This window comes from Malania oleifera, chromosome 12 (genome assembly GCF_029873635.1).
Source record: "Malania oleifera isolate guangnan ecotype guangnan chromosome 12, ASM2987363v1, whole genome shotgun sequence".
NCBI classification, from domain to species: Eukaryota; Viridiplantae; Streptophyta; class Magnoliopsida; order Santalales; family Ximeniaceae; genus Malania; species Malania oleifera.
The window spans coordinates 27535487-27563093 of NC_080428.1; the positions used below are offsets into that span (position 1 = coordinate 27535487).

At 37.2% G+C, this 27607-nt stretch overlaps 1 protein-coding gene and 1 non-coding gene across 2 annotated transcripts; one reads left to right on the plus strand and one right to left on the minus strand.

Annotated features, from left to right (window-relative positions):
* Positions 1-846: 846 nt before the first annotated feature.
* Positions 847-952, plus strand: LOC131145253 (small nucleolar RNA R71). The gene has a single exon (XR_009134040.1). It is a non-coding gene; the product is annotated as a small nucleolar RNA R71 (small nucleolar RNA).
* Positions 953-7287: 6335 nt separating this feature from the next.
* On the minus strand, positions 7288-24765 carry LOC131144901 (endoplasmic reticulum oxidoreductin-1-like). Its single transcript, XM_058093842.1, has 10 exons — positions 24375-24765; positions 23648-23779; positions 22639-22897; positions 22225-22335; positions 9939-10057; positions 9087-9191; positions 8782-8984; positions 8083-8206; positions 7705-7886; positions 7288-7601 (listed from the first exon to the last, which is right to left on the minus strand). Exons 1-10 carry the CDS (start codon positions 24510-24512, stop codon positions 7598-7600), a joined length of 1377 nt encoding a protein of 458 aa, XP_057949825.1. The 5' UTR covers positions 24513-24765; the 3' UTR covers positions 7288-7597.
* Between the last annotated feature and the right edge of the window lie 2842 nt (positions 24766-27607).

Sequence of the window (27607 nt, forward strand, 5' to 3'; positions counted from 1 at the left end):
ACCTCATATTGTCCTTTAGGATTCACTATTGGTTGACTTGGCAACTTGCCCTCGTCTCTCCAACTCAAGGTAGCATCTAGTTACCCCAATGTGGCTTCTAGCTTCGCGATGGATTAGGAGTGAGAGTGAAGGAGTTGTCATTCCTCTTGGCGATCAGCCTCAACGTTCTTAAGGGTTCTCAACACTGTCTCTTGAAATGTGTCATATTTAGGAAGAGGCAGAGACGACTGCTGAACGGTTGAAGATCTGGGGGCTGAATCAGGATGATTTTGAAAATTTGGGTATGATCATGGAGGTAAAGCATCAGGGGCTTATGGACATCTTTGGGGTTGAAGGCCTGAAGCTTGTGCCTTATAGGAGAAGTTGGGATGTTGTTTCCACCTAGGGTTGTAGGTATTCGAATAAGGGTCGTTGAACGACTTATCATACCAATTGTGGGTGGCTTTCACTTCCTTTTGCACAAGCTCGGGTTAGGAATGCGCATGAGGGCAATTATAATATGTATAGGAGGGGTTAGAGCAAATTGCACAAATCTCTACACACGCCTTTGTCTGTGGTCCTAGGGACAAGCACTAGTCTAATTTTTTGGATATGGCATACAGGGTAGGGGCTAGGTCCTGCCTTGTGGCCAACACATAAACTCCCTTAGATTTAGAAGTTGATGGATTGGGTAGTCTACGAGTGGCAGCCATGTGCTACTGAGAATTTTCAGCCAATTTTTCAAAGAGAACCTAGGCCTCATTCTCGTGCTGTGTGAGGAAAGTACCTCTACACAATGCATCAACCATGGACCTATCTCTCTCAGCTAACCCTTTGTAAAAATTTTAAACTAATTGCCACTTGGGGACCTGATGATGTGGGCATTTATGAAGTAGGTCCCTGAAATGCTCCCAAGTCTTAAAGAAAAGTTCCCCATCCATTTGTGTGAAACTTGTAATTGCCCTTCATAACTGATTAGTCTTCCCAATTGGGAAGTACATTTTCAAAAATTCATGTTGCATGGTAGCCCAGTTGGTCACTAAATTCGGCTCTAAGGATGTTAGCCAATATTTGGCCTTATCCTTCAGAAAGAATAGAAAAAGCCTGGGGCAAAGGGCATCGTCACTAAAATTAGGTATACGGATGGTGGAGCAAATCTATAAGAACTCATCCAGAAGCTGATAAGGAATTTCAGTGGGGTTCCCATGAAAGTTGGGCAGCATCGAGATGATTGAAGTTTTAATCTCAAATTGCATCACCTAGACACCGAGAACCAGATGCAAGACAGCGAGGTGTATGCATTGGGTACAAAGTAATCTCTAAGAGGTCGAATGGGTTGCTCTCCTACCACAGGTAGGCAGGGAGCTAGGGATTTCGGGATTTTTTCAGCGAGAACCGGTGGGTTATTTTTTGCCATGGCTTTCACTTCAGACAACTCTGCCTTCTCTGGATTAGAAATAGGTTTCCTAAGGGACCTACGGGATTTTTCAATCTCAAGATCTATGGGAATTATCTTAGGTTCCAAAGAATGTAGACCAAACATACACACTTTTAAGAATAAAGATTAAAACTTTAGAAACAGTAAACAAAAATAAATATAAATATAATAAAGAAAGTGAAAATAAAAGGAGAGCAAATCAAAAGAACAAGGCAACAATATCATAAATTAGAAGTTGGTTTATAACCATAGCCAAGTCCCCGACAACGGCGCCAAAATTTGGTAGGCTTGCCAAGGCTTGGGTCCTTAACTACCAAAGATAAAATTTATACTACCTAACTAACCCAAGTTTAGTAGAAAGTGGGTAAGTCGGGTGTCGATCGATGGAAACTTAAAGCACAGGTATGAGACCTCTTCCAAATTAGTTTAGTAAAGATTTTTTATGAAAAGAAGTAAAAGATGATATTTGTTAGAGTATTTTCTATCCAACTACTAGAAAGCAATTAAATAAAAGCTTGTAAACTAACATTACTGGAAAGCAAGTAAAACCTATGTTACCCTACTCCTACAAAGTAGTGTTGATGGCTAAATCAGGTGTTGAACGCCATGCCTCTAACTACACTCCTTCAGAATTCGATAGGAGTACCAACCCAAGAATCTCAGGCCAAAGTAAGAGAGAGACGTACGAGGGCACAGGGTAGCAAGGGGCCACCAACCGTCCGGAGCACAGTCAGGAACCAAAGTATACCCTGTCTTAACGATCACAAACACCTTCGAGGAATCCATGGCCAACTATTTCCCTTTAACGGAGACGTAGTAGTGCTTATCCTTATCTACAACCTTTCATCACACACAGAGCAAAAAATTGAAAGTAAGTAAGGAAAGTAGTAAAGTGAAAGCAAGTAAAGAAGAAAGCATGTAAAAAATCATCCCTTTGCATTCATCACATCTGTCACTAATGCCAGGAAGTAAAAAGGAAGATCGTATAATATACACAGAAGCACAAGAATGTTGCCTGTTGTCCCAGGCCATTGGACACTTCATGCACAGACCCAAACAGGAATTGAAATCTACTTTACTCCCAATCTAAAGTGGCTCTCAATGACATTTTAGTCTATCACTAACCTAAAAGAGACCAAAGAGGAACCCAAAGCTCATGTTCGTAGCGAATACTTATAGGCTCTAAGATTTACAAGGTTTGTTTTACAAGTTAGCAAAGTTAAAAGCAAATCTCGCGCAGAAGATCATTGTTATCAACCAAGTCGTCCCTATGTCATTCTTGTGCGTGCCTTAGTGGAGACTCGTGGGAAATTAGGAATTCAAATCTTCAATGTCTTCGACTGCGTCACGCCTTAGGGTCTTGCTGGTCGAGCTGATGGTCGAAACTTGCAAGATCTCGATCTTTAGGAAATCTCAGGAACTTGACATAGTTGCCCCTTAAGGTCTCTTGGTCGAACACTTTGTCGTGGCTCTTGGTAATTCTTCTCTTAGTTCTATCTCAACATCTAGACATGGTTGCCCTAGAGAGTCACTCGGTTCATAGCATTTTTATCTCAGTCTGAGCCTTGGAGTATGCAGTGGAAGACTAAGTCGCCCCTATGTGTTGCTGGTCGCACCATATAGTCGAGCATCGTCTTCTTGTCCCTTGATGATCTGAAATTTCAGGAGCTTGGCTGAGCATCTGATTTGAGCTTTGTGTCCTTCAAATCCTTTTTGGCTTCTCGTATTACCTACCTCCATGGTTTTAACCTGTATTTCCTAAAAAGACAAACAAACCTTGCATAGCTCTGAACAATAATAACTCTAGGAAAATACATTGTAAAATGAGGATAAATAAAGGTAAATGAGGTTCTAAAATCATGCATTTTAGGGACTCATCAATGCTCAAAGCTTTTCTTGAATAACCCAAGAAGTTTTCTCCAAAAATATTTTCAAATGAAGGAATAGGAGAAATTAGTGTTTTCTTTCTCAAAATGATTGACCTTTGAAAAATAAAAAGAAATAAGGTTTTCAAGCAATATATATATAATTTTAAATATATGCTCAAACCTTTCTTGAATAACTCAAACAATTTCTCCAAAAATGATTTTCAAAATAAAAGTAGGAGAAATATGAACTTTTAGTTTCAAAACAATAAGGAGGCTTTCAAGCTATATACATGAAAGTGAATATAAGCTCAAGCCCTCCAATAAACCCTTAAAAGGACTTTATCCAAAAAGAATTTTCAAAAGAAGAGTAGGAGAAAATATGGATTTGATGCACAAATAGGGTTTGAAAATAGATGGAAATCAAAAATATATGCAAGTGTGCTCTTAATGTTTTTTCCAACCTTCTCCAAGTGTTTAGGGTTGATATTTATTGGAAAAAATGAGTTGTGACCGTTATATGACCGTTGGGAAATTAAATAATATTTTATTTTCAAACATCTAACCATAATATGCCCTAAAATTCAAAATCCCAAGAGGTCCGGTTGACTGTCCTGAGGTCTGGTAGACCGACCCAAGGCAATTTTTCAAATTGCGAGGTTCGGCATGTAGGTCATATGATTTGGTCAACTGGGCTATGAAGGCCGGTCGACTGGGCATCGAAGGCTTTAAAGTGGTCGGTTGGCTAGGCTTTAGCAATTCTAGCCAAATGCTCACTCCGGTCGACTATGCTAATAAGGCCGATCGACTGGGCCCTTTGTAAAATTGAATTTCTGGCCATAAGCACTATCCAGTCAACTGACCCTTTAATAAAAATGTGTTTTTACCTTCTTTTAAGTTCAAACTCATTTTAAACCTTTTGTAAATTTAGCATTTGTAAATTAAAGGTTTTTCTATGAAACTTGGAGGTCTTAAGGTCAATCTAAGGTCATTTGTGAGCTTCAAATTAAATCATATGAAATGCATGCACAAATTAATCCTACAACATTACAACCGAAAAATGAATAAACTCTTCATGCTTTGCTCGTTTGAATTCCCATGGAATACGCCGAGGTATGCTCGTTTAGGTAGTTTCACGGCTTCCATTTTGCATTTGTTGTGATTTGTTATAATCAAAACAGGGATTGGACTCAAAAAGTCAACATAAACCAGTTGCTTTTCCATTGTTGCAGAATCTCAAACTTACCAATGAAGATGGTGATTTACTTGTTGATCCATTACCTTATAGAAGGTTGGTTAGTCACCTGTTATATCTTACTATCACTCGGCCTAACCTAACCTACAGTGTTCAAATTCTAAGCCAGTTTATGGCCAATCCACGTACTCCTCATTTCCAAGCTGCTGAATGTGTATTACGTTATCTCAAATCTAGTCCTGGCCAAGGATTGTTCTTTTCTAGTAGCTCAAGTCTTCAACTTAGTGCTTTCACTGACTCGGATTGGGCCAGCTGCTCTACAACTCGAAGATCTCTTATTGGTTTTTGTGTCTTTCTTGGTTCATCTCTCAACTCATGGTGTTCTAAAAGGCAAACGGCAGTATCTAGATCCTCTGCTAGAGTTGAATATAGGACTATTGCATCTACCACATGTGAGCCAGTTTGGCTAGTATCTTTACTTAAGGATCTCCATGTTTCTCATCCGCAATCTGTAGCTTTATACTATGTGATAACCAAGCTGCCATGAACATTGCATCGAATCTAGCTTTTCACGAATGAACCAAACATATTGAAATAGACTGCCATTTGGTTCGAGATCATGTTCAGTCTTGTTTCTTCATTTACTTTATGTGCCTTCACGTCATCAACTGGCAGACTTCTTAACCAAAGTTTTGGGTTCAGATGCCTTCTATTAATTACTTGCTAGGTTGGGCGTGATTAACACACACTGTCCAACTTGAGGGGGCGTATTATAAATAGCAGCAACTCATGGTTATCCTTGCCAGCTCATTGATCAGTCTTATAAATTAGTTTAGTTATTGAGTTGTTAGTTCAATAGCCTACTCATTGTATAGTTGTATATATAAGCCTCTTGTAAGTTAGTGTTGATGTAATAAAAGCTAAAATACTTTCATAAATTTGATATTTACTATTTAGTTTTCATTGCTTAGGAAATGGTGCTTAAGCTGAGCAAAAATTAAGCTTGCTCATGATTTGAATGTGAGAAGCCAAGCTTAGGCCTGGCAAAACGGGTTATAACCCGTCGGGTCACCCGGATCCGTCCATTTAAAACAGGTCTGGGTTTGAGAAAGTTAACCCAATTAATAATTGGGCGGGTCATGGATCAACCTGTTTATAAACGGGTTAAGTGGGTTTGGGCGGGTCACCCGCCGGGTGACCCGTTAATTCGCTGTTTCAATTACCCCTTCTCCAGTTCTCCGTTCAGCCCCCGGCCTCGCTTCACTTTACTTCACGCAGCCACACCTCACGGTTCACAGAATCACAATCACACAGTCACACTTCAAAAAAAAAAAAAAAACCCTAAGGCTAAGAGTTCCCGACTCCCTGACCCTAGGTCCGAACCTGCACCGCGCCTCTCCAGTCTCCTCGTCTGGGTCGTCACGGACCTCTCGGCTCTCAGCTCTCACTCTGTCTGTCTCTCAGATTGTCAATCCTCTCCAGCTCTCCTCTCCAGTCTCCAGTCTCCAGTCCGGCAGTCCTAAGTCTCCTTTCCTCTCCTCTGGTGAACGGTGCACTGCTACGTGCCGAACCTGCCAGTCGTCGTCTCCTGCGAACGATCCACTCGGATCACTCCACACGTTGAGCAGATCGAGTCGTTGACTCCTCCAGGCGCCACCGACCACTGCCACAACCGTCAATCCCCCCTCCGGCCTCCCCCAGCTCCACAAACCACTTCTCCACACAAGCGTCCAATTGCTTCGGACCACTCACACTTGTGTTTTTTTTAATTTTATATTTTTTTAAAAATGTATTCATGGGATGTATTATTTTTTAGTTCTTTTTATTTATAAATTAATAAATATAATGTAGTTTTTTTTTTTTTTAAATATCATTTTATATGAAATTTTGAAAATTTTTAAAATAAAAAAATTATATTTTTTTAAACAGGTGACCCGTTACCCGCCCGTTTAATAAACGGGCGGGTTAGGGTTAGCATGTGTGTGATCCGTTTAATATCGACCCATTTATGACCCGGCCCGTTTATGACCCGGCACGTTAGTGACCCGCCCAAACCCGGCCCGCCCACCCGTCTTGCCAGGCCTAGCCAAGCTGGCAAAATAGTCACCACGCAATCCCTTTTGGTTGAGCCTCGTAGATGGGGTTTTCAGTTTTCACCCTTCCCCCTTTCCCTCCAGAAAGGTATCAATTTGGTCGATGAAATTTAAAATGTCTCTTGACATATTTAAGAATATAAAATGCATCCCAAAGTGACATATTTCAAGAATCTAAAACGTCCCTTGAAAAATGATACATTTCAAGAATAATATTATATTTCCAATAATGAGATTCACGCATATATTTTTATTTAGTTTGTGCTATAAAATTAAATAAATATATATAATATTACCACCGCATCACTCTTCAACCCCAAATACATAAGGAAATTAAACTACACATTGAAGTAACAGGCTTGCGCTTGCCCACGAGATTATCAAGATTACTGCTGAAGTGTCATTTTCTTTTAAATTTCAGAAACAAATTGCAATTGCATTGCCTCTTTTCAAGATCCAAGTCACTTAAAAACCAGAAAGCACTCAAGTAGGTGTCTGTTCCTTGTCATTGAATTTTCAGAAAATCATTCTTATGGAACATCCTAAATCCCAACAGTGGGAACATGTCAACTTTCATATTGGAACTCTCCTCTTCAAACCATGAAAATGATACATGGACTGCTTCCATATGAACTTCAAGTGCATGCAATTTTTACTACTACATGTTTAGCATGTAAAAATAGAAAGAGATAAAATTTATCACTCGATTTTCACATGTTTCTATTTAATATTTTATTTTATTCATTAACTTAATCGTCCATTTGCAAACTAAATATGGTGTTAGAGAATGAAAATAATTTCTAGAAAGATTTCAAAGTACTGAGAACAGTTTGTATTTGTACAAATATATAAACTTCATGCTTCTTGAAGCTCTTCTAAATTCTCCATGCACATCATTTGCCTTCAATGTTGATAATCTCTACAACTAGTGAACCGCAGTTTTTCCTAATCCTGGCAGTGCCTCTTCAAATTGAACAACAGCTTCCTAATCCTGCTTTTAGAAACAGTTGCCGCTCATTTCCTCACTTTAGCTGCAAGTAACAAACAGATCCCAACAGATAATCTCTCGTGGTTAGCCTTGAGCATCCGAATGTTAAATCAATGATAACACGTTCAGAACAGCACAAGTGATACCTGGGATTCGCTGCAAATTTCCATATCCTGTGCCATGGGCAACCCTTAGCAGGAGGTCCAGAAATCTGCCCATTCATAGTCATTGCAACTGAAGGTGCCATCTCATGGACGAATCTTATAGACTCTGAGAGTCGATTGAGTAGGTTTATCAGGGCAATCACTTCATTCCTATGCAGTTGCAGCTGCAAACCAAAGCAATAAACTTATTGTCAACAAGTAAAGGAATTTTGGACAATGACTCACTGGGTTTTTACTGCATTTTATATGACAGGACACTCATCTACTATTAATGAGAGCACTTCTATTTACATTCGCACAATAATGAGTAGCCACTAAATGAAACTAATGCTCATCAATTGTTAGAACATGATAACTTACATTCTGGCCTAAGCGGTCCTGACCATTGACAGAGAAGAGAATCTTCAATGCAGTAGCCAGACCAAGAACCTGAAGCTTTCCCCAAAGTCGACATTTTTCACACCCTACACAGTCCATCAATGCACTGCAACGTCGATTGAAACGGTTAATTTATGCCGCAAGCCATGGATGACCCAGTTTAATTGAGACAAAAAAAAAAAAAGGAAGAAAGGAAAGTTTGAAGTTTCACCAGAAATTAGAATATTGTTCAAGGCAAAACATAGAAAAATAGTGCTCAAATTAAGGAAAGCAAAAGGTAAAAATTTTTGTCATGGTTCTTGAATATTATCATAAGAAAAGGTCATTTTAACTCAGCGCAGGCCTCGCTAGGCAGGTTCTTGGGAGTGGGAGCTGGAGAAAACCCTAACTTTCACCAATCTTGGCCGGAGTGTTTGCTGCCAAGACTAAAGCCTGCATACTTAAATATTAAATATGCACATGTGTGGGTGTACACCTGAAGTGATTGCTGTCAAAACTAAAGCCTGTGTACTTAAATATATGGATGCATGCTCGCGTGCGTGTCTGAGTTTACTTGCTGCTTTTATAAAGCAAATGATTAGCATTTCTGGAAGTTTTTTAAAACATAGGCATATTCTCATCAATAAGGGCCATATTGTGGCAAAGAGCAATCATCAGTAGAGGTGGAATTTGAGAAAAAACCTAATGTTTCTGAACTGCTTTTGTATTTGCAGCTTCAGTTCAGGTCCACTTTGGCCTTTCCATAACTTAGCTTCATCATAAGGGAGTGGGCATGCAGCTTGTAGTTCGGGATTATAGAGAAGCTGCCTCATCAAGGATTGCGTTTTGAGGTCATCATCAGGATTGCCAGTTCCAAATTCAGCTTGCTCCAAGAAATCTGCTGCCTAAGGAATTTATGAGAGGATTGCTACCAAAATAAACAATCACTAAATTAAAAGAGAAATAATTCCATTAGAGGAGAACAAGAACTCAAAGTTACTACTCACTTTTGCCACGGCTCTAAGAACAAAGAGGAAAGTGAAATACAAGTTTTTGACACGATCTGGGTATTGTAAGACTCGATCATACATCAATGTGAGATTTTGACCCCACTGAAACAAGGAAAAAAAAAAATTGTCAGCTGAAATTGTATTGCGTTAAATCATGTCGTTTAAAGGTAATATTTTGGCCTCTGTGCTGGCTGGCTGAGCAATATATATATTTTTTGTCCTGTAAGATTACTGCTTCACCTAAAAGCTTAAGCTATTAGGTTGTGGGCCAACAATGTATATCAAGCTTTAACAATCCCCTGCACATGCAGCCCGACAGCACGTGGAGAGATAAACACACGATAAGTAACACACATAATAGGGAACACAATAATTTTTTTAAACAACACACAATAAATGCCGGCAACAACACTAGAACCCAGGACCTGCTGGTAACCAACTCTGATATCATTTTAGATTACCACTTAACCTAAAAGCTTAAGCTATTAGGTTGTAAACCAACGATACATTTCAAGCTTTAACATGTCCTTTACCCAATAATACATCATAGACATCCCAACTTATAATGTGAGTACTCCACATCACAGCCCAATATCACTGATGTCATGGACAACACTTATTATATTAAAGATTAAACATTAAAAAAAATAAAAACTGGTTTTGAAAATCAGATATGCACCAGCAAAACTTTCAGCCAACAGTCACTTTAGGAGGTAAGCTTAACAATTGGGTGGTCCTGATCCACAGTTGTCAGGAAAGTGTATATTAACTGCAGAACTTTGCAAAGAGAATATGCATGTTTCATGGTCAAAAGGTAACACAAGATAAATTCACATATTGAATCATTACCGAGTTAGCGGATTCATCAATTAGATAATCTGAAGCTATGTGGATTGAAATCGAGGAATGGAGACCAGATATCATTTTGTACAACAATTTTTTCTCTTGGCAAAACTCTTCAGAAGGATCTGCACAGGACATTGAATAACAAATTGTCACAAGAACAGTAACACGCAGAATCGTCACATCTAGTGAGGAATTCAATGAGAACTCAACATTCGAGGCATTGAATAAGACAAGTTGTCAGCTCTACATTCATCCGCTAGAAACTTTGGGTGATGTTTGTAGAAATTCATAAGTTCTGGTTCAAGAATATTTGGAATTTTTGCAATATCTATTACCTTCTACAAATCTGAAAAGCATTTTGGTAAACAGAAAAAAAAAAAAAAAGGATTTGAAATTTCAGTAGCATCATGTAAAAGAAAACTAGACAGGGCTTTTTCCCCTTTGACTTGATAAAACAATAAGTCCATGGACAGTAGTGAATGCTGTCTCATATCTGTCCTCATGTGCAACTGAAATCGTTTAACAACAATGGCAACCATGGATACATTTTGTACCTGAAAAGATCCTAGTGCACAGGAGAATTTCTTCTTTTAAGTACAAAGTGTTCACTTCAATAAAGTTGCAATATAGATAAAAGGATGGTAGAATAAATTCTTTAGGTTTAGAATATAATCATTATCATACAATCATTGTCTTCAGCATGATTTACAGATTCATCTTAACATAAATTGAACAATTGTACTGATTCATCTCTAAAGGGGCACCATGGAGGGTAGAAGTGTAAGGATACACTCCAACAGGCATTTGGAGAATGGACGGGCACTAGATGCTCTCTGTTCCCAACCCAGCTATCTAAAAATGAGACATCTCATTTGCCACCCCTTCCTGAAGCTGGTTTTGCTCTTCTCATCGGAGAAGTGGAATTGTTGGAGAAAGATTGAACTTCATCAAGAAATTTTTAGCACCATAGCTTTTGGTAGCCTGGATATGGAAGCTTAAGGAGAAATTGCAGAAGATTGCATAGAGTTAAAGCTGGGTAAATGGAGTACTTCGGAGGTGTTCTCACTGTTGTGTGATTGTAAAATACCTTTAAAACTAGAAGGAAAGATCTATAGGAATTTACATGGCCAGCTATGTTATAAGGATCAAAATGTTGGGAAAATATAAAGCAACATAACCACAAAAATTGCAGAAAAGAGAATGCTGACATGGATGAATGGTATAACTCTAAATATAAAATATAAATTAAGGAATGAACACATCTGGAAAAAAAAAAAGTAAAAGAAATGAACACATCTATGATGAGTTAGGCACAAAATGTGTAGAAAACAAGATAATTGAATAATGCACAATAATGCACCGGTGAGGAAGGGGTGTTAGTTGTGGACAGGGATAGACGTAAAAGAACTTAGAATGAGACAGTACAGATTTGACAGCACTCCTAGAAAGAAAATGTAAAAAAGGGGGTTTAATACTTTAGCCATTTTAGTTTTCTGAAGAATTACTAAAAAGTCAGCTAATTTTCAGTTTTACAACATTTTTATAGAATAAGTGAGCAAAAATATATACTTTTGGCACTATTTGTTCATGGAAATAGTTATATTTTTCATTTTTAATTTTTAGAATAATTACAAAGATTTCCTAGTTATATTTTTCATTTTTAATTTTTGAAACAATTACAAAAATTGCCACCTTTTTTTTCCAATTTTCTAAATTTATAAAGAAAAGTTGGAAAACATCTTTTTGTTATTTTCTAGATTTTGACTTTTTACTTTGTGCATGGGAGTATGGAAATGGGATCTTGGACTTTGATTTGTGTGGATTGTATATTGAATTTCCTCCAATTCCACACAACTCCAAATCCAAGCCCCATAATCCATGATTTTTGGAGATGTTAAAAATTAATTATTTTGAAATTAGAAATAACAATGAAAACCCTTTGTGCATAACTAGGCAATTTTTTTTATTTTCTACCTTTTATGAATGATTTTTGGAAAATTTAAAAAAAAAAAGGGCGAAATTTTTATAATTCCTCGGAAAACTAAAAAATGGAAAATAGAGATTGTTTTCCACAACTAGACAAGCTCTAAGTTGTTCCTCGGAGCATCCTTGATTGAACTACCTCCTGTTGGCCTAACTAGGCTTACAACTCTTGATTTTGATGATAACAAAGTAAGGTTATCTAATATTGTTTCCAAGTGATATTATTTCAGGCAAAGATGATTTCAGAAATAAAAAAGAAAATTCCGAAAGCTCAAACTTCAAATGACACATCTTAAAAACTCACAAGGATCAAGGAACAAGGAAAGCCTCATATAAATGCAAGTGACCCATAATGAAAACTCAAAGAAGACTGAAAGATCAAAGATTAGCGACAAAAAGAACTCAAAGCAAAGAAAGTGTCAAATTTATTTTTAGAACAAGCTTTGTAAGTACTTCAAGCCGATTCATGTATGAATTTTTATTTTGAAGTTCATTAGGCAAAGAGACTTAGAGACCTTAGTTTTTAAGACTTGGAACTTATTTTTCAAAGAAAACCAAATTGAGATTCTAAGTCTAAATAAACAAAAAAGAAAGAAATCAAAAATATCTTGAAATGAGAAAATCTGGTTGACAGACGACTATCTGTCTATGGACAGATGACTAACATTTTAAAAGATATTAAACAAAGAGACAGAAGCATGACAGACGACTGTCAGTGCAAAATGAGACGTCTGCGTGGGTTTTGTTAGCCGACTGCCACTCTTTTGTATGTTTTAAAAAATTGAGTTGTTTAATGATAGACAACTGCCACCCTGAGAACAGACAACTGCCACCTTTCTGTTTGTGAAAATTATATTTGAAATACATGGACAGACGACTCCCAGAGAGCACACAGTTTTTAATCTGTACTAATCAGCTCTTTGAGGAGCAATTCTTGTACATCTTGTTTTAAATCTTTGTAACAAATTGATAGACGGTTCGAGTGTTGAATCGTTGGACCAAACAAGGGAATATTATTTGGAGAAGGCAGGCTCTAGCCTTAACCATGGAATGTTGTAATCGGTATTGTTCTGCCTGGTAAAGGAACGGTGATAGTGAATCATTTGGTGGTTTTGCCAAGGGCAAGGACGTAGGTTGTGTTGAAGCCGAACCTCGTAAAACCTTGTGTTCTTCTCTCTTCCCTACTCTTTACTTTTTAGAAAAATTTATAGATTGCACGGATGCTTTATCAAACTCTGAATTCTAAATGTTTGGTTGGCAAATAGACCGGAAGGTAATTTATTTTGATTTGATCAGCATTGATTGCGGAAACCGAAAGGGACTACGTTGGTTGATGATCCTTAACTTATTAAACTAGAAGCTTATTTAAAAGTTGAACATTGGAAAGAAGTGTGTTTGTGAATATTGACACAGGGCTTATACACATTCAACAAGTTTTGCATATTGATACAGGGCTATTATTACAAGAATTAAGCGGTTGATTATTTTTTTTTGGTTATGATTACTCTGAATTAATTTTTTGATTGTGTTTGAGTATTGATTATTGTTACAACACAAAAGAATTAAAAAAAGGAATAAAATTTTTAAATCTCAATTCACCCCCTCTTGGGACTACACCTTTGTTTTCACCTCCTTTTCTCCTTCTTCCCCAATTATTAGATATAGGTTGAGGGGTTTCACTAAAAAAAATTATATCTCAAGTCTGGGAATGATTATGGAAGAATAAAAGAAATCAAAAGGGAGTTTAAGGTGTAGCATACCGTGAATGAAAATAATAAAAAATGTCAAAGTATTGTGTGAATGGCCAAATGGTTTGGCTTTGAGTTATGTATATTATATATAGACTTTACAAGAATGCTATACATGGAAAGTAAATAAGTTCTAGCACGATTCTAGCCCTATACATGTAAACTATAATTTGTCAAGCCCTATACATGTAAACTAAATATATGCTAATTGTACAAAATAATGAATTGAAAAATAAGGAAATAATCGTTGGCTGGAGTAAGGAAAGAAATCTTTTGCTTTGCTGTTTGCTGTTCCGTTGACAGCCCCCCTCAAATTGATGCGGGTTGATCCAAAAGCAACAATTTGCTACTTAGGAAGCAATGTCGATGACAAGTGAGAGCCTTAGTGAAGATATCCACAATTTTTAATTCAGTTGAAATATGTGGAAGAGTGATAACACGAGCTTCAAATGCTTCACGGATAGAGTGACAATCAACTTCAAAATGCTTCGTGCGCTCATAGACAGGATTGGCCTTGATCAAGATAGCACTCGTATTATCGACATGTAGAGGTGTAGGATCAATCTCAAAAAAATCTAGTTCAACAAGCAAAGCTCAAAGCCAAATAATTTCAGAATAAGCAAGAGACATCATCCAATATTCATATTCCATCGATGACTTCAACCTCTGTCTTGCTTCTTACTCTTCCAAGAGATCAATGCATCACCTAAGAACACACACCAACCAGTGATGGAGCGACGTGTATCCACACAACCAGCCCAATCGGCATCGCTATAAGCAGCAAGGCAAGTAGAATGTCCTGCAGGGAAGAATAAATCACGGGCAAAAGTGCCCTGAATATAGCGTATGATCCTACGGACAGCAGCCAAATGAAGATGACGAGGCATCTGAAGAAACTGGCTGACTTGTTGTACAACAAAAGAAATGCTTGGTCTAGTATTGGTGAGATAGACAAGACTACCCACCAACTTCTGGTATAAACTAGGATTAGCAAGTAAGTCACCCTCCTCTTTGCGAAGCTTGACATCTAATTCCATGGGAGTATCAACAGAAGTACCATTCAGAAGGCTAGCTATAGCCACCAAGTCACTAGCATGCTTATGTTGATTGAGTGAAATACTTGAGGGACTACAATTCACCTCAAGAGCAAGAAAATATGTGAGAGACCCAAGATCTTTCATATGAAAGGACTCTAAGAGATGAATCTTGAGCTGAGCAAGCAAAGCAAAATCAAAACCAATAATCACAATATCATCAACATAAACCAAAAGAACAACAATACCCATGTCTGATTTCCGAAGAAACAATCAAGTGTCATGCTTTCTCTACTTGAATGAAAATTGAAATAAAGTGGTGCAGAATTTATCAAACCAGGCCCTCAGAACTTGTTTGGGACCATAAAGAGAGCGACGAAGCTTACACACATGTGAAATCGAAGAGGGAAACAAGCCCTGGGGTGGCTTTATATAAATATACTCTTTAAGATCCCCGTGAAGAAAGGCATTATTGACATTCATTTGATGTAGTGTCCAATCACTAGAAGCAGCAATAGCCAAAATCGTACAAATAGTAGTCATCTTAGCCACATAAGCAAAGGTCTTTCATAATTGACACCATATTCCTTATTATTCCCAAGTGCAACGAGGCGAGCTTTGTAACGATGCAGATTTCCATCAGATCGAACCTTGACTAAGTAAACCCACTTACAACCCAAAGGAACAATGGTGGGAGGACAAGGCTCATTGTCCCAGGTGTGATTGGCCCTAGAGCGGCAATTTCTTCCTGCATGGCTTGTCGCCAACAATCATGCTTGGCAATGTGTGAGTATGTGGGGATATCTAAATTGGACAATGCAGCAGTAAGAGCTGAAACAGAATTGCCAGAACTTGAAAAGGGAAACCCATACCTATGTGCGGGTACAGACACTCAAGAAGAGCGACGTACCAAAGGCTCTGAAGGTGCTGCAACTGACAGAATCTGGATTGTGGTAGGATCAAATATCAGATGAGCTACCAAAAGGGACTATGGGCGAAAGCATCGCGTATACACAATACCTAGTTTAAAACGAAAACTGACTTGATGAGGATCCGAGAACTACTCCTCAAAGGAGGTGAGAATCATAGTAGAAGAGAATGGTACAAAGGACACAAGAAAGAAATGTTGATTTTCAAAGAAAATAACATTCATAAAAATGCGTGTACGATGTAATGTAGAATCATAGTAAACAAATCCCTTTTGACACACATTATATCCCAAGAATGCACATCAAGCTGATTGAGTAGATAAGATTCATGGAAAGCTAAGGAGCAAGAAACACATCAGTGAACTTAGAAGAAGCATCTATGACAACAGCTATTGGCAAAGAACTGCCATTGGCAGTTTGAATAGCAGAATGACCAGCGTAGGGCTGAACATGACACAAGGTATTGGGATTATTCGTCATGCGATTAGAGGCACCTAAGTCCACATACCAGAGTTCAGTAGAAATGTTACCTTGGAGCCCCAAGGCTGATAATGCCGAAATTAGCATCTGTTGCACCATTTCAGGTGTGCAGTAATTCCATGTAGGAGGCGCGGGAATAGAGGAGTTACCTGAAGAAGAGCCAAGGGCAACAAAAGTCACTATGGGGGTACAATAACAGAATTACGACAGTCTTTGATAATGTGACCCTTCTTCTTGCAATAAGAGCATAATTTCTTGGAACAATTAGCAGCGATATACCCAAATTCTTTGCAGCAAAAACACTGCAAGGTGCTAGAATGCACAGGCAGTCCTCATCGTTGAGCAGCATAAGCCACAGGGACAGACCCTGAACTACCATGAGATTGTGCCAGAGTAACTTAAGTACTAAGTCGTTGTTCTTCACGAAGTAACTCACCAAAACAAACATCAAGAGAAGGAACAGGAGGGCGATTCAGCAGAGACGAGCGAATAGATTCATACTCAGGGCAAAGTTTCATAAGAAATTGATCACAATGACTAATCTTGTGAAGACGTTGAATAATGTGAAGAGAGGTAATAGGAACATCCACAATAACCAGATCATAATATTCATTCCAAAGAGTCGGAAACCCCTAATAATAGTCTTGGATGGAACGACTATCATGTTGAAACATGGCAATCGCATGCTCTAACTGAAAACGGCGGGCACCATTATCTTGATAATATACTATTTTTAAATAAGTCCACAAGGATTGAGCGGTGCAATAAGGTCGCAAGTTGAGGACAATATGTGGTTCAACCGAGCCAAGAAGCCAAGACATAATCCAAGCATCAAGCACAGCCCATGAAGGACAAGCCACTGACTCCTTGGATTTATCAGGATTGGGAGCACAATCCATATCATCAATATGACCCCAAAGATCCTTTCCCTTCAAGAAAAGTTCAAATTGAAAAGCCCACGTGGAATAATTGTTGCCCATAAACTTGGCACACACAGATGCAGAGTCCATGCTAAATAAAGGAGAAAATCGAGAAGCCCAAAAACAGACAATGCCAAAAAGACAAAGACCACCAGAAAATCTAGAAGCCCAAACAGTAAATCAACACAAGTACAAAGAAAACCAAGAACAACCTGCCTGCACTAAAAAATAAATCTTGAACCAAAAACACCTAGTGTGTCGAGAATCATAAGGACAGAGAAGCACCAGAAACAGCAACAGAAAGAACCAAGACCAACCTTCCTGCACTAAAAAATAAATCTTGAACGAAGAAACCTACCGTGCCAAGAATCACAAGGACAGAAACCCGCTGTGCTGAGACAGAGAAGTACGAGAAACAGCAACAGAAAGCTGTTGCCTGCTTGCCAAGAATAAAAAGGACAAAAACCTGCTGTTCCGAGACAGAGAAGTACCAGAAACAGCAACAGAATGATGTTGCCTGCTTGCCAAGAAGCACAAGGACAGAAACCTGTTGTGCCGAGACAGAGAAGCACCAGGAACAGCAACAGAAAGTTGTTGCCTGCACTAAAATAAATGGCAAACGAGAAAACCTACTGTGCCGACAGCCACTCAGCCACAGAAGTACTGAAAGAGCAGAGAAGAAAAAAATTCCAAAAGAGGAAAAAAAAAAAAAAAACCACTGCAGCCACAGAAACGCGAGACACCTCCGAAACCAAGAAGACAAAAAAATTGAAGGGAAAAAAAAGCTTACCGGTCGGCTGGCTTTGATACCATGTCAAAGTATTGCGTGAATGGCCAAATGATTTGGCCTTATGTATATTATATATAGACTTTACAAGAATGGTAAACATGGAAAGTAAATAAGTTCTAGCATGATTCTAGCCCTATACATGTAAACTATAATCTGTCAAGCCCTATACATGTAAACTAAATATATGCTAACTGTACAAAATAATGAATTGAAAAATAAGGAAGTAATTGTGGGCAGAAGTAAGGAAAGAAATCTTTTGCTTTGCTGTTTGCTGTTCCGTTGACAAAAAATGCATGGAAATTTTTCTGATGAACAAAGATCTAAGTTTCCTAAACTAAATGATGGCCAATAAGACATAAATATGGTGGCGAAAACAATGAGGCGATAATCAGAACAATTGTTACTTGCTCAAATGAAGCAGGTGAAAAAGCTGAAAAGGCACATGTTGCGTGCCAGTATCTTGCAATTGGAAATCATAAATAGGATATGAGTAAGGTCATTTTAGTTTGTTAGTATGAAAGTTGAATATTAGATTTTAGAAAATTCTTTTGGCTCTTTTCAACAATGAATAAAATTCTACTGATTTTAACAGTATAACCTAACTTATCAATTTGAAAAACTTAACACTATGCCAACTTACAGCAATACAGCATCACAAGCCTATTCCGTTCAAAAATATTTTTGAATGCTGGGTTCTCTCCAAGAAAGAATAGAAGTCATTCAACTACAGCCATTCACAAGCCTGTTCCGAAGGATATTTTTGAATGCCATCTTAGGTTCTCTCCAACAAATCAAGAGCTCATTCAATCATGCAAAAACTAGAAACAGAGCATGCAGCTTAATAAAAAATTATTATTACTATTATTATTATTATTTATTTTAAATGTAATCTTCATCTATGACCCTATTTACTCTTAACTGAAAATTCGAAGAATAGAATCATGGAAAAGTTTGAAGTACTTAAGTAATATCATCTTTACCATAAGGGGTTTTTTTAATTAAAAGGCTACTTTAAAGGCTTCATGGTCATGCAATCATGTTTTTACATATTTTTAAAAATTATAATTATATTCAACTCCCAGCACTTGTTTCAATGTTGGACACAAACTAAGCCAAGAGTCCCACTAGGTGAGGTCAATTACATGAATCATTTTTCACCAATTTACATGATCATGGGCGGTTTTCTTTGACAAATTTAAGGCTATTAAATCATGACTCACTATCTCATTCCAAGTTATTTAGGTCTACTCCTACCCCTTATATTGCCCCTCACAATAACTAGCTCACTCCTCACTGGAACACTATTTCTGAGTTGTTACTCCCTTATCTTATCTTTTACAAGAGCTATGCTAACTTACTATGAACATGTTCATTCCTTAGCTTTCTGATTCATATAGCATAATTAGTCTTAGAGTTGACCTATAGAACATCCCTTTTAATTTTAAGGGAGTTCTACGATCACAAAACACACTCAAAAGCACTTCTCCATTTTACCCAACTTACTTTAACTTTATTGATTACATCTTCTTCAATTTCTCCTTCATCTTGCATTATAGATCTAAGGTACAAAAATCTACTAGTGTTATTGATTTCTTGACCATCAAGTTTAACATTTTCTCAATATTCCTTCTACCGTGACTGAAATTACATTTTATATATTCTGTTTTATTTCTACTCATCCTAAAACCTTTAGAGTCTAAAGCTTCCTTCCATAATTTTAAATTGGATTCTTCTCCACCTCTATTTTCACCAATCAAGACAATATCATCTTCAAACAACATACACCATAAAACCTTATTTAGATACTCCTACTAAATTTATCCATCACAAAAGCAAAAAGACAAGGGCTCAAGGCAAATCCTTGATGTACACCTATTGTGATTGAAAATTCCCTAACCTCTATACCTGTAGTCCTAATTCTAGTCATTACCCCATCATACATATCCTTAATGACATTAGCATACCTACTACATACACTCCTTTTTAATAAATCCCATCGTAAAACTTTCCTAGGTATCCTATTATATGCTTTCACTAAGTTGATAAAAACTATATGCAAGTCCCTCTTCGTTTTCCTAAACTTTTCCATTATTTTTCTTAGAAGATATATAACTTTTGTAGTAGATCTCTCAAGGCATAAAATCAAATTAATTTTCTAAGACTCAGTTCTAATCTTAATCGTTGTTCAACTACCATTTCTCACAATTTCATTATATGACTTATAAGTTTAATTCCACGATAGTTATTACAATTTAGAATATCTCCATTATTTTTGTATATAAGTATTAAAGTGTTTTTCCTCCATTCGTCTGTCATTTTCTTAGTTACTAATTATTATTATTACAACCAATAACAATTACAATGACAATAATATTTGTTATTATAAAAAATAATAACAAGAAGATTGATGAAAATAATATTAAAAAAGCAAAATAATTATTATTATTTTAAAGAGAATCATTATTATACATGACAACAAGAACAACAAGCCTTAAGTCCCACTAGGAAGGGTCTGCCACATGAATCCTTTTCCGCCAATTCACTTGACTCAAAGCATTTTCCTTTATTAGATTAAGGGCTATTAAATCCTTCTTCACTACCTCATTTCAAGTTATTTTAGGCTTGTCCCTACCCCTTTTTCATGCCAAAAACCATAACTAACTCACTTATCCTAACAGATGTTCTACTAAGCCTGCGTTTCAAATGCCCAAACCATCTAAATCACTCCTCCCTTATCTTGTTTTCAACCGTTGTTATGCTTAAATTATTGCATATATGTTCATTTCTTACTTTATCTTTTAATATTAAACCACTCATCCACCTTAACATACGCATCTCAGTAACTTTCATTTTTTGTACATGTTGTTTCTTAATTGCCCAGCATTCTGAACCATAAAGCATAGCTAGTCTTATAGCCGTCTTATAAAACTTTTCTTTTAATGTTAAGGGTATTCTACGATCACACAACACACCTGACGCACTCCTCCATTTACCCAATCTGTCTTAATTCTATGTACCACATCTTCACTAATTTCCCCTTCACCTTGCATAATAGATCCAAGATATCTAAAGCTATCAGTGTTGTTTAGAAACCAAAGAACGTAATACAAAAAAAAGCTTCTAGTTTAAATAAATAATAGTTTCATTATTTATTTATTTATTTGATAGAAAAAGAAGCTTTATTGTAAAAGAAAAAAGAAAGAAGAAATAGATACAAAAAAGGCATACAAGAAGTCATCACTCAAGAAAACACAGAAAATAAAGACTACATCTTAATAAAGCTACCCCAGTGTTGGATGACATCTTGAAAATAGAAGCCAATAAAACAGCCTGTGCTATAAGCCCACATAGAATCCAAGTACCATAACTTTTCCCAAAGAAATCCTACTAATAATCTCTTTCCAAAAATAAAAACACATAATTTTAACTTTGTACTTTGTTAACAAAGCATAGAAAATTTCTAAACATCAAATTAGCAAAAAGGATTCATGTGGTCGACCACACCTAGTGGAGCTTAAGGCTTGGTTTGTCGTTTGTTGTCGTTGCTGTTATTTTATCAAATTGGGGAAATTTTTTCTTTGTAGTTTAGTTAGGCATATTATTTTAAAAGGGAGGCATTGATTCAATACTTAACAATGGGAAGCATATTATAAATGCAACGTTCTCTTGGTTGCTATAGTTTGTTTAGTCTTGCTTATTTATTTATTATTTTTTGCTTGTTTGTTTTGGGCGGGCCTGGGGGGGCTAGGGGAGGGGGTATTAATTAAATTATTTTATTTATTTATTTATTTTGTGTTCACTAAATTAGAAGTCATTTGTTTTCCAAACCTAAGGGTTGCAATTACCATGTCAGGAACACAGGACCAGCGCATGATTTCCTACTTTTTCACTCTAGCACATTTTCTCTTTCATTCACGATATTTTCACCTCTTAACTGTTCCATTTAAGGAATGTAAAATTCTACTAACAATCGCAAAATATATTTTACTATTTGAAAATTTTGGTCCTCAAAAATCTCAACATGAGCTCAATTGGTGCCAAAAGTCAAAAGTGCAAGTGGAAAACAATTGAAGGAAAGGTTTGCAACTTCCCTACTTAGCACCAACTAATTGCAATGCATTTAGCTTCAACCGAATAATCTAGTCAAAAGTACTCTTATAAATTATGCTGTAAGGGGGGGGGGGGGGGGCTCCAGTATAGCGAGGCATTGGTACAGTTAGGATGAACCACGTGAAGCTTATTATATGTAGTGAATGTATAAGTAGTAGATTAATAATTAGACATGAATGGTTCTAAAAAAACCATCCTTAAACATTTGAAAGCAGTACTATAAAAAAAATATCCAAAAGAAAGGGGTCAGTTAGGTGAAAAAAAAATTTAGGGGCAAGGAGGTGGCAATGCTCACATTTGGGACAATTCTCAGTGTAAATGGCATCCCATATCCTTCTAGCAGATGGACCAATATAGCCAGTGTATCGTTCAGGATTCAGTTGAAGATTCACATATGTCATCTCCTCTGTAAATGAAAATCATTTATCAATTGAAAGTTCTTCAGAATTCATCCTTGAACACATTACATCTTCATCATGCAAAAGGAAATGACAGAAAAATGAGGTTTATTGACTAAGCAAATCACACTGGTAACAAAAGCAAAAAGGAGATTTACTAGACTACACTTATACAATATCCTAAAGCTGGTACCGAAATTAGATGTTTCAAAAATGTTAAGAAGATATTAGCTAGGAAAGCATTAATTTTGCAGAACTAAATAAATCGAAATGAAGAATTTAGCATTGTGCAGGAATGGAATGAGATGCACCATTGTCAGTTTCATCATCGTTTGTCCATGGATTGTCTATTTCTATCCAGCCTCTAAAAGCTTTGGCATCTAGGGTACGATCGACAGCAGCCTGTGGTTTTCCTTCTTGACACACAGGATCCTCTGATGAAAGGCTAGGAAGGAATGGCTTCTTGAATGTTTCAGGGAACTCATTCTCCGGGCATTCACAAACACTGCAATCCCGCAGGCGGCACATGCCATCGTCAGGCCAGAAAAGGCAGTCACACCATAACTTAACCTACCACAAAAGCATATCATCAAAGCGACAAGAATTAATCAGATGCCAGTAAATAAAGCACAAATAAGAACAGCATTAAAGGCATCAAACGGAGTAGAATCATTCTTTTCCAAAAACTGGATTGGATTTAATTATAACATATAATACACAGAACGTTGAATAGCTAAATTATGTTAACCAAAAATATATTTGCATTCCATGTTGAATACAAAGGGGAATACTGGCGAATAGGACGAATTATTGTACCAGTAGGAAGCAATTTGAAAAAGTTAAAAGAGCAAATTTAGAACAAATAACGGGTGTACTCAGAAAGACATGGTTGCACACAATTTAATAGAATACATTAACCAAGTTGAACCATATAATGAAGAAGAACTGATTAACTCAATAACATCTAGTTAGATATGATGTTTCACTGTATTGCCTGTTGAATATGAGACTTAAATCCTTTATGGGTACAATAAAACATTCCCTTCAAGATTACAGTCTACATTTAGAATAATTAACAGAAAACAATTCCCTCCGGGAGTTATTGTGCAAGATTATTAGAACATTTCATAATTTTTTCAATGCATCATTACCAGCACATCTACAAGGAAGTGAAACGCTCACCCTATAATGAACAGAAGCACAGAAATCTACAGCATTTGCCCAGAAATGAGAAGAAAAAATACACCAACCAATGAGGAATAGAAATCAGTTCATCACAGAATTTACAAACTCCCCAACTATTAAAAAACCACAACAGACCTTGAAATATCGGAAAAATGGGGTTTTAACAAGCACTTGGAGATATGGATGCAACACATCCTTGTTGAGACGATTCACAGTTTCATAGTCACAGCAACAATCCTCCACCATCCCGCTATATTTATGCGTGTCCTGCATCATTTTTGGATCAAATACTAGTTCAATTGACTCAACATAACTATTATAATTTGGATCTTGTTAACAAGAAAATCATATCCTAAAGTTCTGATCGAAAAATGATAAATTAAACATCAATTGCAGATTAAATTAGCATATGGCTTGTGTTTGGGAGCATAATTTCAGGGTTGACTTTGGATTTTGTGCGGATTTGGACGAAGCCCAATATAATTTTATTGTGTATTTCATTTTATTCAAATTCACACAAATTTAAATACAAGTCTGAATTGCAAGCTCCCAAACATGGGGAAAATGCCGGCTAACTTAACTCTTAATTCCCGCTTTAAAATGTCCCAATTATGAAAATTAAACAAACCCCGAGTCATTTTCCATGACAAAGTAAATATTCAAGCACCAAGTAGAAGTAATTTCAATCAAACCATAGAGTTTGGTGGCCGAGAGAAGGCAATAAGGGAATAGGAAATCAAAAAGCATTTAATTTCGGCTACATTTTCCAGTTTTATAAAACGGCCAGACAACAACATAATGTTAAGACATAATAATTTCCCGAATTTCAATTTCGTCTGCTCATGTGGGTAGAAGAACGTACCTGAACGCAGTGACAAGGTTTCTCAGTGCGATAGGAAGGCCAGGTGAGAGCAACGGCAAGAACGATGGCGAGAAGAGCACCCGCAAACCATCCCCATCGATTTCCGGGATTTCTCTCGGGGATCTTTGGCTTCACCATCGTTACACAAACCCTACAACTAAGACCCTTTATTTTATTTTTTTTCTCAAAACAAAATCAAAACCTTAAAGGAGTAGAATGGAAGGGAGACGCCATGAAAATGGTCGACCACGTCCCTTCCACCTTTTTGCCATGGCACATTCCGTAAGAGAAACGGTGGGCCAAGGGCGAGAGAGCGCAAGAATAAAATGCGGAGCGAGTACCGCACAGACAAACTGGGCCCTGCGTTGGCATTTGAAAGTTGGGTCATCTTAGGACAATGGGACTTCGGGTCAAAGGTTAATGGGGATGCTTAGAAGCATCTAGTGGGCCCTGCGTCCAGAGTCATTTGAAATTTTGAGTAAATCAAACAGGTCAGATTCAATCATATTCAGTTATTACTTACGATGCAAGTATCCTTTCTTCTACATACCTAACTGCTACGCATTCAACTTTGATGTAAGGTATGAGGACAATTGGATTGTCATCACTCAAGAACTTCTAAGCAAAACTGCACTTTTTATATGGCTTTCAAGAGAGCTCCTTTTGAGCAAGATTGCACTTTTTTATGGCTTTGAAGAGAGCTTTTTAGACTTTTACCACAATTTTCTTACACTTTCACATATGCTTCACAGGGTTTTTAATTTTAGCAATATATATATATACATCATGTGCATTAATTGTATATCTTTCTTGTCTATTGTTGGGAATTAATTGTATATCTTTCTTGTCTATTGCTGAATTTGTATCTAAGAGTGATTACTTCTCTTTTCTTTTTTGCTTTTTTTTTTTTTCATTTTTAGTATTTTTAAAATATTTATTAAGATTTTTTATCTTTTATAATTAAAAAAAAGTAAAATAAAGAATAAAAGAAACTCACTTTTTCCCTTAGGTTTGACAAAAAAGATAGCAACCTCCTGTGAGGTTTACTGAAAAGATACAAATCTCCCCTAAAAAGACTTATCTTTTTTGTAAAATTCAAAAAATTATTTAAGAAACCTTAGGAAGGTCCCTGCAATAAAAGTAATACAAAAACTTTCAAAAATTGATGACCGTGGGATTCCCTTGTGGGAAGATTACTTATTTTTTGGAAATGGATAACCATGACATAAGAGGGCACATGGTCAACAAGACATTGCATCAAAGATAGCAAAAGTTGAACAATAGTTTGGTTTGTGTGGTTATTTTAGGTCTTCAAGTTTTCATATTAGTAAGAAAAGACACATATAACTCATGCCATCAAAGGTTCATCAAATGTTCGAGTGCAAACGTTTGGCTCTACCTTCCTCATATAGGCTTAAAGGCTCTTGAATCTGGCTTATCCATCCATTGGCCAATGTCGTGAACACCATCATCGTACGACACCATCAGTGGCTTCAAGTCATTGGAAAACATACGAAGACCCCTTCTCTTCATTGTTATTACTCCTAATCATGGTTGCAACGACTATTCATGGTTGCTGCAGCAACCTAGGTCCACTTGAGCAACTTGGATCTATCCTAGTGACCTACAATGAGCCTCCAACAATGATTTAATGCCTCATTTGCTAATCTTTCCTTCTCTCTCTCTCTCTCTCTCTCTCTCTCTCTCTCTCTCTCTCTCTCTCTCTCTCTCTCTTCTTTCTAAACTCTAACTGATATGAACCAACAAGCTTCGATTACACAGGATGATCTGCACATGCCACATCACAAGAGCTAGAGCCAAGAAGGTCAAGGAGGCTACGCAAGGACTAATTGAGAAGTTGCTTAAGTAAGAGTCAATGAGGGCCATGGACACTAAAGAAAAGGACTTTCTTGAAGAGCCTAAGATGGTAAATTGTCTAAAGACGTGTAAAGCTAGAACCTTAAACCAATAGAGGCTATTTTGGGGGAATTTTTATTGTTTTAATTAAAGTATGGGCTAAATAGTGGGCCAATTGTGTCAATTAAGCATGACATGTGACTTGCACATGTTTCATTAAATGACATGGCATGTTTAAGGTTATATGGGCCTATTTTATTGGTCAGATTGATGTCACAACTTATTTTTATTGGCTGGGCTGATGTCATGGGTTTCTTTTATTTTCTATAAGTAGCCAACTCACTATTGTATTGAGGGGAACATTTTTTTGGTTGAATACAATTCCAAGTGAGGCTTATTTCTCTTCAAGTTCTTCATTGAACTTTCACCGAACTTATCAAATGTGCCACCTTTGTGGCATTCATCCATTAATTTGATATTCTTGGTTTGTGTTTCACGTCAAGCAATAGGTCAAGGATCCACTACCATGTCGAATCTTATTTTGGGTTTGAAATTTTGATAAATTTGATTTGGGGTCTCCGAATGTTCATTCTTGGGGTTTCGCATCATTTGGCATCGAAGCTTTTGTAACGACCTGAAGAATAATGGTATTTAAATAATAAATAGGGAGGGAAATGGAAACAGAAACAAATGAGGAAGCAGGCTTCGTCGACAAACGCGAAGCGTTCGTCTATGATGTTGCTCTTTGAATGTAATAACCCAGAAGATTTTTACACAGGGCCTCGCCAACGAACACAGTGAGTTCATCGACAGGCGCATAAGTAGGCCTCGTCGACGAAGTCACGCCTCATCGATGAGAAGATACCGAGAAGGGTTTTTGGGTAGTCTGAATTTCCTCGACGAGGAGGTAGGGTTCGTCGATGAAATTACTTAAGAACTCGTCAACAAGATGATGCGTCCCGTTGATGAATCCTGCCCTATAAATAGTTGAAACCCGGATTTTTTGATGAAAATTCAGCTCAAACCCTCTCTCTCTCTCTCTCTCTCTCTCTCTCTCTCTCTCTCTCTAAAATGCACCTCTCACCTTCTCTCTTCAATCCTAGCCCCATTTCTCGCTGGATTGAAGATCTGAGGCCACCACGACGCTCCTGGCGAAGTTCTCTACCAAACTGCTGTAGCTGATCATCGGTGGAAGAGGTTTGAAATTCATCCCAAATTTAGGATGAGGTGTTTTATTCAGAATATGTTTTCCTTACAGTTATAGGAAATATTGTATGTAGGAAAATACTGATGTTTTGTTCTAGAAGATGTCGTTTTCAGGGTGTTGAGTGGAGAACCCTGTGGGTGTAGGGTCGGAGTTTAGTGAGGGCTTTCAG